Raw genomic sequence first — 10,525 nt, forward strand, 5'->3', positions numbered from 1 at the left:
CTACGTCTATGTAACCACGTCGACGCCTGATTACACATCTATGAAACCCTCAATACGATGATGATAATAAAACTAAAACAACGGTGACAAGCAAGAGCGATTACTCCGTAAACCTTGCTGTCCACTATTATATAATTTAGCAGCCTTCTTCATGCGATGGAGGAGGATGTGAGGTAGTGATGAAAACTAGCATTCTGGCCCCGCCGTTCCTTATCTTCTTGATTACTTGCAAGATTAAGGTCACTGGTCTAGAATTTGGGCCTCTCTCACTTTCTTCGTTAATTGATATTTTCAGTCCCAATTTGAGGTACCCAGGAACGCTTCCCATCATTAAAGATGCTTTTCAGGGCATAATGATTCCAACACTTTTATTCATTATAGCTCTTCCAAAATTCCATTAGGTCTGAAATTGTTAACAGTTAAGAATACCACCTGCAAGGAACACACGACCACCTAATTGGCATCCATGATCATCTTGAAAGGTGTAAACTATAAATATAAACTGCAAAGTGTATACTATGTCAACCTGCAAGGTATATACTATACATGTGCGCCTGTAAGATATATACTATACATGTCCACATGCAACGTACCTATACGTATATTATACATGTCCACCTGCAACGTACGGTATATACTATACATGCGCACCTCTAAGGCACACAATATTAATGTCGTCTTGTAAGGTACACATGCCCGGCAGAAGTGCTCGTTGCCCCCAACAGAGACAGGAAATGACCTGACGTGCCAGGGCAGGTCGTTGCAAGGCACGCCGAAGAAAGCCATGCCGGCGCGTGGGGCGCGGAGAAAGTTTTCTCAGCTGCACGGCGAGAGCAGCGCGTGGGGAAGCAGATCAGGGGAGGGGAGCAGCGCGTGGGGAAGCAGATCAGGGGAGGGCTACCCGCCTCTTGTCCGATAATAAAATAAATATCCTCTATCCTAAAAAAACACACAACCTTCCAATTAACTTCATAGAAGCTGAAATCCTTACCGGCGAAGAAAAAAATTGTACAAAAGCCTATGACTCATAACCACTGGTCTAAAGTACGAGTAACACCATAAAGGATAGAATTTGCATGACATTTTCAAAATTACAATATGAAATGGCATTCTGGAATGGACAGCATTTGTTCGAAATTCTATCATGCCGTTTTTCTCTTTTTGGTGCCGTTTTTTGAGCGCGGAGAAGGAACCAAGAAATTTTGAAATTTTCTAAGCTAGTAGATAGCGAGAAGCATATATATATAGTATGTGTTAGGCATCTCGTATGAATTTATTTAAGACAATAAAACGTACAATTAAATAATTAATACTTATTAAATGGTTGGTTCTTCTTACTTCGGAGCAAGGAGTAAAAATTTACTAATTATTTACCTTATTTCTCATTAGAAAAGTCTGGATACGGAAATTCTAAACGAGAGGTGCACTCAAAACAAGACCAAACGCGTGAATACAAAATTTCATGAAGTGTTTGTGGTTGGAAAATTAAGACTTCAATCTCCTTCAGTCAAAATATGAATTTTGAATTAGCTTTCAGACAATGAATTCAGGGCAACGCAGATTGAAACATACATCGCATTACAGCGATTGATGAAATTCTCACCAAATTAAATGCAAACTACCACCACATTGGAGTGTAAAATACACGAAACCTACAGCTATCTCATTCATTTAATTTCTAACTCTAATGTAGCACAGTTCCATCAAATGTAAAGATTGTAGACAAATACTCGACAGTAAATCACTCATGAACACCCACAATAGCGAGCTTTCTCATTCGACCGAGCAAAAATAATCGATTCGACGTAGAAAGACAAAGCAGCTACTGCTCAGTCAGCTGGCTTCCTGCCATTACTCGCGATCGGTCTACATCAGCCGCAGCCTCCTCTGCCGCGCGTCCCGAACACTTTCTCTCCGACCCATGGCGCGCGTGTCACGCTCATGCTGCGCGTGTGTCATGCTCATGCTGCGTGTGTCACGCTCATGCTGCGCGCGTGTGTCACGCTCATGCAGCGCGTGTGTGTCACGCTCATGCTGCGCGTCTCTTATACACATCTAGATGTGTATAAGAGACAGGCCGTGACCGGGCCAGCTGAGAAGACTGCGTTGGCCGTCCACTGCCGTGACCGTGCCAGCTGAGAAGACTGCGTTGGCCGTCCACTGCCGTGACCGCGCCAGCTGAGAAGACCGTCCCCTACCCCTACCGTGACCGTATCAAGCACGGAAAATAAACTTTGGGGAGCTCGGGAAAAATCCACACATCAGACGTCAAACAACATCGTTATACGTCGGGCTCATCGAAATTTACTCATTACAAAGGTTTGTTCCAACATCATTTGCGTGTTAGCAAGACCCTTAGAAACACACAACAAAAGTGTCAAATGAAAAGCGCAGATAAGCTTAAGAAAGCGCTACCAGTAGTGCAAGGTTAATTGGTCAGAATAATGACCACATAAATCTCTAAAATTTTATTCACAAATTTCGAGCTAGGAGATGTATTATAACAGTAAAGTTTCATGGAGTTAATTAAAATATCACTTTTCTCCTAACTCATTAATACAGAGGCAGGAACACAATGGGATTTTGGAGCAGATCTCGTAAACGGAACCCAACCTCATCTCAAAATAATAAACATCTACCACGACTTTGGCGTCGTTAGATTTTTTGAGGCAGGTAACTGCTCAGAATAATTATTCTTCATTCCTGGATTACGTTGAATGATCATTAACAATGAATTCCAGTGATTCACGGATGTGTTCACTGCAACACTCGATAACGGCACTGGTAGGGGTAAATTAATTGTATAGGATTCAATGCTAAACTGCTGTGTGTCAGCACGCTACACCATCAACAATTTTTTACATTGTAGAAGTTACTAACAAAACAACTTGTTGATTTGTTGTTAGTTTTAACTTGCGAAGAGAAATATCATCGCGAGATAAGCAGTATGACGTCATCAACTTAGCCGTAAATATCAAATTATCATGACGAGATACCTGATGGTAGTACATGGCGTAATGAGTTAATGTGCATAGATAGAATATTGAAACAAGATTGCTTATCGTTCACGAAATGATAGCGGCGTACGCAGATCACAAATATTAAAAATATCTGTCGTTTTAGTTTTGAAACTTTCTTGCCCGATTATTACAAGCAAGACAAAAGCAATCGTCGAAATTATCAACAAACCATTCACTAAATCTTCCGACAATTCTTGAATTCACCGGATGCTGAATTCAGAGCGAATATAAAAAATTATTCAGCTGAATTAAACTGTTAAAATTGCAGGCACAGCAACCGTTACAGTGAAGTATAGCACTGAAAGGTGGAAATTACGATGCATAGTTAGTATATACATAAATATGTGTTATGTACACTAGCAATATCATTAATATTTTACTGCCTGCTGATATTTCACAGGAAATTTACGAGAATTCTTCCTTTTAATTCTATTGCCAAGTAATCGTAAATTTTTTAAATAATTGGTCGATTTTTAATAATCTCGACAACAAAGAAATAATGCAAACCTCTAAAGATATTTTTATAAAATACTTCTTCCTGGTTACACATCAATGAATTTCAGGACCACAGCTTTTTTGCATTAGAAATTAAATTATTATAAGACATAAAATAAAGTTCGAACAATAATTCTTGAACAGCAATTAATGAATCGGAAAAATTAACGGACGCAACTTTAAAATAGATTTTCCTTTAAAATCGCTAACATAAAAATGGACGGAAAATAATGTAATAATAAAAATCTAACAGATCTTATGGGGTTCGTTGAACTTCTACAGAGGAACAAGGCGTGGGTTGTTGATTAATGCTTACAATTCAAACGCAAATATTCTATTTCGCATAGAGAACATAAATTTAAAAAATATAACTCAGTACGGTACTCACTGCAGTGAGTGACAGAGAGCGCATTTTCTCGTCGCCGAAAACTTGAGGTCACGGACAGACGGACATGGCGAGCACAATAGTGCATTTTTTCCATAAATGAGAAAATGCGCTAAAAACGAAGCTGCAAGTCAGCATAAGAAGTGTTAGAGCAGTGGCATACGAGTGTCAGCTACACAGTGCCATATATTGTAGGGACTTAGTGTTCAGTGACTGCCATGGTGGATAAAAATCCTCTCGATGAGTCCACTGACAACTTTCGGATTTAAATTTTTTTGAAGAACTCAAATCAACTGAGCCTATCAACGGAACAATAAAGATTTTCTTCGCATGAACAAGATACAGAAATTTAACCCGATGAGCATTCACACCTCCAATGAAATTCGAACAAGAATTTTTACTGTTGAGATCGCTTATCAACAATTAATTCGGATTGAATCGGTACTTTTATAAAGGCAAAAACAAACATTCGAGGAGGGGAATAGTGGGATGCCTAAAGATGTAGACCTCAATACGGCACGCCAGAGATGGTTGTGGATCGCGTGAACTGCCCATGGTTATGATCGTAACGGAATCGTCGATAGTCGTCATGGTGAGCCCGACTGATGTGGATAGGCGCTTGGCCGCCGTTAACGGGATAGTCGAAGGTGCGTTTGCTGAATCCCGCATACCGCGGAGCGAGAAGAGGATCGGGTCTAGCGGTGGCTCGATCCAGGCCAGGATACCTCTGAGACTCTGGTATTTCATACCCTTGGCCTGACTGACCAGCACTGGAGCAGGAAGATGGAGTAGAACTGCGCACGGGCCCAAGATTACCGTAGGAATGATACTGAAGGCCCTGATGCTGCTGACTACGGGACTTCTGTAAGTGTGAGTTGTTGTCTAATGCGTCGTACAGAGATCTCCGCCGTAGATCTCCTTTCACGTCATCTTCTACCGCAGAACGGTTTCTGCTAAGATCATGCATAGACTTCGCTCGCTGATACTCGCTCCTCTGATGATCGATTCGATCGGGTGATCGGTTGCGAAGGAACCTATAATTCTTATTCTCATAGCGATGCGATGGGCTGAGTGACCTCTCGGGCGCACCCTTTACATCCCAGTAGTCAGGGGATCTTCTCTCTAATTCTCGGAGCCAGTGTTCCGAGTCCCTTGTATCGCACGTGCCGTAGCCTCGGTCATAGTCGCGGCCACCGGCGCGCTTGTCCCTCAAAAGGCCGTCCCGAGAGCCATAACCGGTGTCTCGGTCGGTCTTCGGCCACCCGAGTTCCTCGCGGTTATCCCTCCGTCGACATATGTTGCCTTTGCTTCGTCTGGACGCTGCGACGGCCGTGTCTGCAATGGGTATCGTAGAACCTCGCATGTCGCCGTTGCGTCTCCACTCGCGCTCCAGTGACAGAAACTTATCCCGAGCGTCGTGGAATCTCTCTCGTTGAGAGACCGGAGATTCGCTCCTGTTAAAAATCAAGAAATTAGAACAGCGTAATATCCAGGTAAATGAAAAGGAATTCTCGTCTCACATTGAAAAACTAAAAGATGAAACAACTGAATTCAACAAGATTTTACTATTTTTCAACCTGTTATTGAACAAACCAGGGTTTGTGCAGAATAATGAAGACCCGCTGAAATAGTTTAGGTGTGATTTGTTACTCGGCAATCGAATGATTATGCGAGCTTACAATTTATTTTACAAAGTCGTCCACGAAATTGAAAATTCTTATTTTGCGCGATATTTTTTTGAAAATTATATGCAGAGAGCCAGACTCCTATCAGTCTAGCTCAGCGAACTACGATCCAGTCGGCAGCAAAAGCGAAGTGTCTTGAGTAACCCGTTTTCGGCGATCGCCGTGAAGCCATTTCCGCCCACATGTCTATTGAACTCTGGGCACTTTGCCTCTTGGGAGCGTTCGGCCTCGGGTTCCTGATACCTACGTGCCACTACATCAACGGTTTCTACGAATTGTGCCTATGTTTAGGACACAGGTTACATCCTGTAGAATCGACCCTTCCGACCGATCCTGCCCTAGGATAGCTTTAAAGGGACTCTGCTCAGAAAAGTTGTGCACAGGTCCCGTTCACTTGCAGCGAGTATCTTACTGTCTTCCAAAATTATATCTACATAGTCTAGAAAATCTCTTATTAAAAAGCAGCTAATGACTTAACAATTCAAAAGTTACGACTGATATTTAAATAATTTTAGAGAATACGAGTCGATTTCTTACCTCAAATAAATACAGTATATTGTGACTTCGTAATCAGCATATTAATTAACACCGACTGAATACGGATAAAAATAAACGATGAGGTCGGAATTATTCGTTAACGCTTCAGAACGTTATTCTATTAGAACGTAAACTAAACGGCAATCGGCTACCATCTCTAGAGATCAACAAGTTGAAGGATTCCGTTAATGAAAACTGAAAATAAAATTTATGGCGAATCAAGTAAATTATGAAAGAAACCTCACAAACGATAAACTCTCGATCGCGACGTTATATAAAAACTAGCAGGTTAGCCCGGCGTTGTCCACTATCAATAATTCTGCATTTTAAGAATCTCAAAACCCGTTAGTATGAATAAAATTCATGTATACACCAATTAGCAGATGTCCCGTTATAACTCACTTTCTACAAAAAAACTCTCATTTGACTCGTCTAAAATTATAAAAAAAATTGCGTCCTTATTCAATTTAGGACACCAAAATTAAATTTATGATACCAATTTAAAAATTGAACTTTAATTTATGATCTAATCCTTCCTTCCTAGTTTTGCAATGCTTTACATTCTCCCACTACACCAAGAACGAACTTTAAGGTAAGGGTAATAATATCCCGACACGATAAGTATCGTGTATACGCACCAAAATATCCCCTAACTATTTACGATGCCAGGTTTCACACAAAAAAAAAACACACACACACACATAATTTGACAAAAATAAATAGCGTGAACATGTCTGTGATTTAAATCAAAGAAAAACGCGATACTTGACCTGAACTTACCTGTCTCGGGTAGGTTGATAAGCACTAGAGTGTTTGAGTGACGGAGGAACCTTCCTTGTCACACCAATCCTAACGGGCGATAAATTACGAGATGGTGACGTCATCCTGCGCGAGGCCTGCCTCGAGTTGCTCCTGTAGCAATCCTTGCCACAAGACTCCTCCCGGTCAGGGCGACCGCACAAGTCCTTGTCATTGTATCCTTCTCTCTCCAATTTTCCGTACGTGAGAGAATCTCTGAAAGATTCTTTGTGGGCAAGATTCCTACTAGAGTTTTTGTGAGGTTCTTTATACACTTCAGGCCTGGCTTTGCTAGCTCTCGTCAGGGGGGATGGGGAGCGAAGGCGATGATTGGACCCCCGGTTACCATTTAACCCCCCCAAGAGACCCCCTCCTCCACCTCCTCCTCCAGAGGGGGGTGAATTTTTCCACGAAAGTCCGTTGATCTCAGGACGGACGTCGTCGCAAGCCCACTCGTCGTCTGCAAAAAATGGCACAAATTACCTAATAAAAATTAACTTCCCGACAGGACGGCAGTTTTCAGCAGCGTCACGATATAAACATCAGCGACGTTCTGAACTTCAAACAAAATAATTAGTCAAAAATTAAAAAAAAGGTCAGATCTTAAAAAATTAATCTGGTAAGATAAGTACATAGCTGAAAGGATAGTGACAACTGTCTTTGTGTTAAAAAGCTGTGTATAATTTAGAAATTGACCCTTTGTAATCGACAATGACTTCTCCGACGAAGAATCGATTCAAGAAATACGTTTGTATAACCACTATTGTCTCAAAAACTTGGACAATAAAAAAACATATAAAACATTTCTCATGAAAATGCACAGCGCGCTCAGAGGTAACTAATCCGAGGTCGCGCGGAGTGGTAATCGTGCGAGCCTTCTACCCGCGACTGAGACGCGCGTCATGCAGCGCAGGCAAGGCAGCAAAAGTAACGCAAAATACCATCAATTTAAACCACAAAAAATTAAACATTAAAAATTACACAAGAATCGCGAGAGTTTTTGAACAATCCTCAAAATGGATAAAGATCTCGAAAATACGTGGCTGTTGCAACACCGATTATATAAAAAAATTGTCTTGTTGCATTTTTTTTTAAATTTTGTGACAGAAGTGAAACGAAAACAAGTTTGTTGGCATTTACAAGAGGTAAGAAGAAAAACTAATTTGCAGTACAGAAATCTAAAAAAAACAAGCATTTCAGACCTTCTCAGAAATAGTAAATAAATGATAAATACTCGATCATTGTTCGTGTTATTTGATAGACCTTTGATGCTCAAGGTCGTGCTGTTTTCGCAGCAGAGCTGCGACAGTCCTGGCTGGTTGGTCTCTGTCGCTCACCAAAAAACATGATTGAAAAAGCGACGATTAACGATCGCAGCCAAAATAATCAGGGAGTTGTTTTAGTAATAACTTTAATATTATTTTTTCACATTACTATTTTTATAATACGTTTTTTGTTGCTGCCAAAATAATCGGATTGCTAAGAAAAGTTGGTAGTGTTACGTAGTGAAAATAAACAAATTTCGTCACTAATCGCAGTCATCATTTCAAATGAATTGAGTCGCTTAGCTAAAAAAAACGCTATTATTTTGGAGTATCACAAGGAATATTGCGCGAGACAAATGGTAAACACATTGATATCAACAGGTTATCATCAGCAGTTTTTATTAATAAGTAGTTATCAATAAGATATTACTAAAATTTTATCAGTAATTTGCTTTAGTAACTTCAATACTTTGAAAAAAAATTTATCATCTAGCATCTGAAACGCTTAAAACAATGCAAACGTGACATTCATACAAAGCAATCAATAAAAGAAGAAATCTATATTCGTGAAGGACCGATCGAAGCTCAGTTGCAGGTTCCTGTACGTAAGTTGCAATTGAAGAGTTCATAAAAGAGATCTGGTTAACCTCAAAAGGTCTGGGGAGGCGAGGGGGGGACGAGGGGAACGAGTCTCAGGGTGCTGAGTCACGGTCTTTACGATCACTGACCTCCAAACGCTCATCTTAAAGACGTAAAAGACACAAAAATCTTTCGGCATGTCTAACCAGTTATCCGGATTGCCAGAATTGATTTCCATATTTCGGAAAACCTTCAAGTTTCCTATGATCCAAGTCCTGGAAACAACGCGATGATGTTTGCCTCAATAGTCAATCGTCATTTACGATTACATAAAAGACAAACTGTTGAGAATGCCTCAAAAATATTTTCCGAGAACATAATCAAAAATAAAATAATGAACTATTTCCCAATTTTCAATCTTGTAAAGTTTAGTTTGAAGATTCATTATAGTACGATAGTTCTGAAAGTCTATCATATAATATTTACCACGTTTCCTCGAGCTAGCACCACCATGTTTTGTGCAAGAAATGACAAGATAGAATGCACTGCAAAGGGCACCACGCACTTGCTATGCAAATTAGACGATTACTTCAATAATTTTTATAATTAGATTCGATTTTACCTTGCACATTTTCCGGTAGTAAAGAAATTGATCATTAACCAATAAACTTATCACCAGCATTTCACCTCTAAAGTGGCCAAAAAAGTCGGCATAAAACTGGCAAGAAAAATTTGGCATCATTCCAACGTCTGTAAAGCTTACACACATTAATTGCGGAGAAAAGTTCACGATAAGTGCATTAGATAGAAAACTGCGTCGTGAGAACAACATGAAAAAGAACAATACGAAAAGAGAAAAATATGAATCTAAGGCTGAATGCACGGTGCAGGACGAAGATTTTGAAGCGAATGTTTTGGTTTCCGGCATTTTATTCGTGAGTGAAAATTGGAGACGTATTAACGCAATTCCAAAATAATGCGAAGCCAAACTAAGCCATGCCTCTACCATCCAACTTCCAATTAAATAGACCAATGCTACCATGGCGACAAACGGCCAATCAGTACGTATATAACATACGACCAATCAGTGGCTGGCGGTAAGATGCCGATGCTTTCATATTGTAGAGACAGATGCTAAATTACAAAACTTCGGTCAGTCAAGCAGTAAGGGCGTTGTTATAGTCACGCAATAAGGAGATCAGTCGGTCATACAGTAAGGTGGACAGCCATGCAGTAAGGCGGACAGCCATGCAGTAAGGCGGACAGCCATACAGTAAGGCGGACAGCCATACAGTAAGGTGGACAGTCATACAGTAAGGCGGACAGTCATGCAGTAAGGCGGACAGTCACGCAGTAAGATGGACAGTCACGCTGTAAGATGGACAGTCACGCTGTAAGATGGACAGTCAGGCAGTAAGATATGCAGTCACGCAGTAAGATATGCAGTCACGCAGTAAGAAGGACAGTCAGGCAGTAAGATGGACAGTCACGCAGTAAGATGGACAGTCACGCAGTAAAATGGACAGTCATGCAGTAAAATGGACAGTCATGCAATAAGATGGACAGTCATGCAATAAGATGGACAGTCGTGCAGTAAGATGGACAGTCACGCAATAAGATGCACAGTCACGCAGTAAGATGGACAGTCACGCAGTAAGATAGACAGTCACGCAGTAAGATGGACAGTCACGCAGTAAGATGGACAGTCACGCAGTAAGATGGACAGTCACGCAGTAAGATGGACAGTCACGCAGTAAGATG

At 40.8% G+C, this 10,525-nt stretch overlaps 1 protein-coding gene across 1 annotated transcript in view; it reads right to left on the reverse strand.

The window, feature by feature from the left end:
- Positions 1-3,970: 3,970 nt before the first annotated feature.
- Positions 3,971-10,525, reverse strand: part of LOC108667307 — a 20,748-nt gene continuing 14,193 nt past the window's right edge. Inside the window, exons 2-3 of the mRNA XM_018154323.2 lie at positions 6,903-7,380; positions 3,971-5,354 (exon numbers count right to left, since the gene is read on the reverse strand). Coding sequence (XP_018009812.1) covers positions 4,409-5,354; positions 6,903-7,380 — 1,424 coding nt within the window. The 3' untranslated portion in view covers positions 3,971-4,408. The remainder of the gene's footprint in view (positions 5,355-6,902; positions 7,381-10,525) is intronic.

This window comes from Hyalella azteca, unplaced genomic scaffold (genome assembly GCF_000764305.2).
Source record: "Hyalella azteca isolate HAZT.00-mixed unplaced genomic scaffold, Hazt_2.0.2 contig17970, whole genome shotgun sequence".
Taxonomy (NCBI): Eukaryota; Metazoa; Arthropoda; class Malacostraca; order Amphipoda; family Hyalellidae; genus Hyalella; species Hyalella azteca.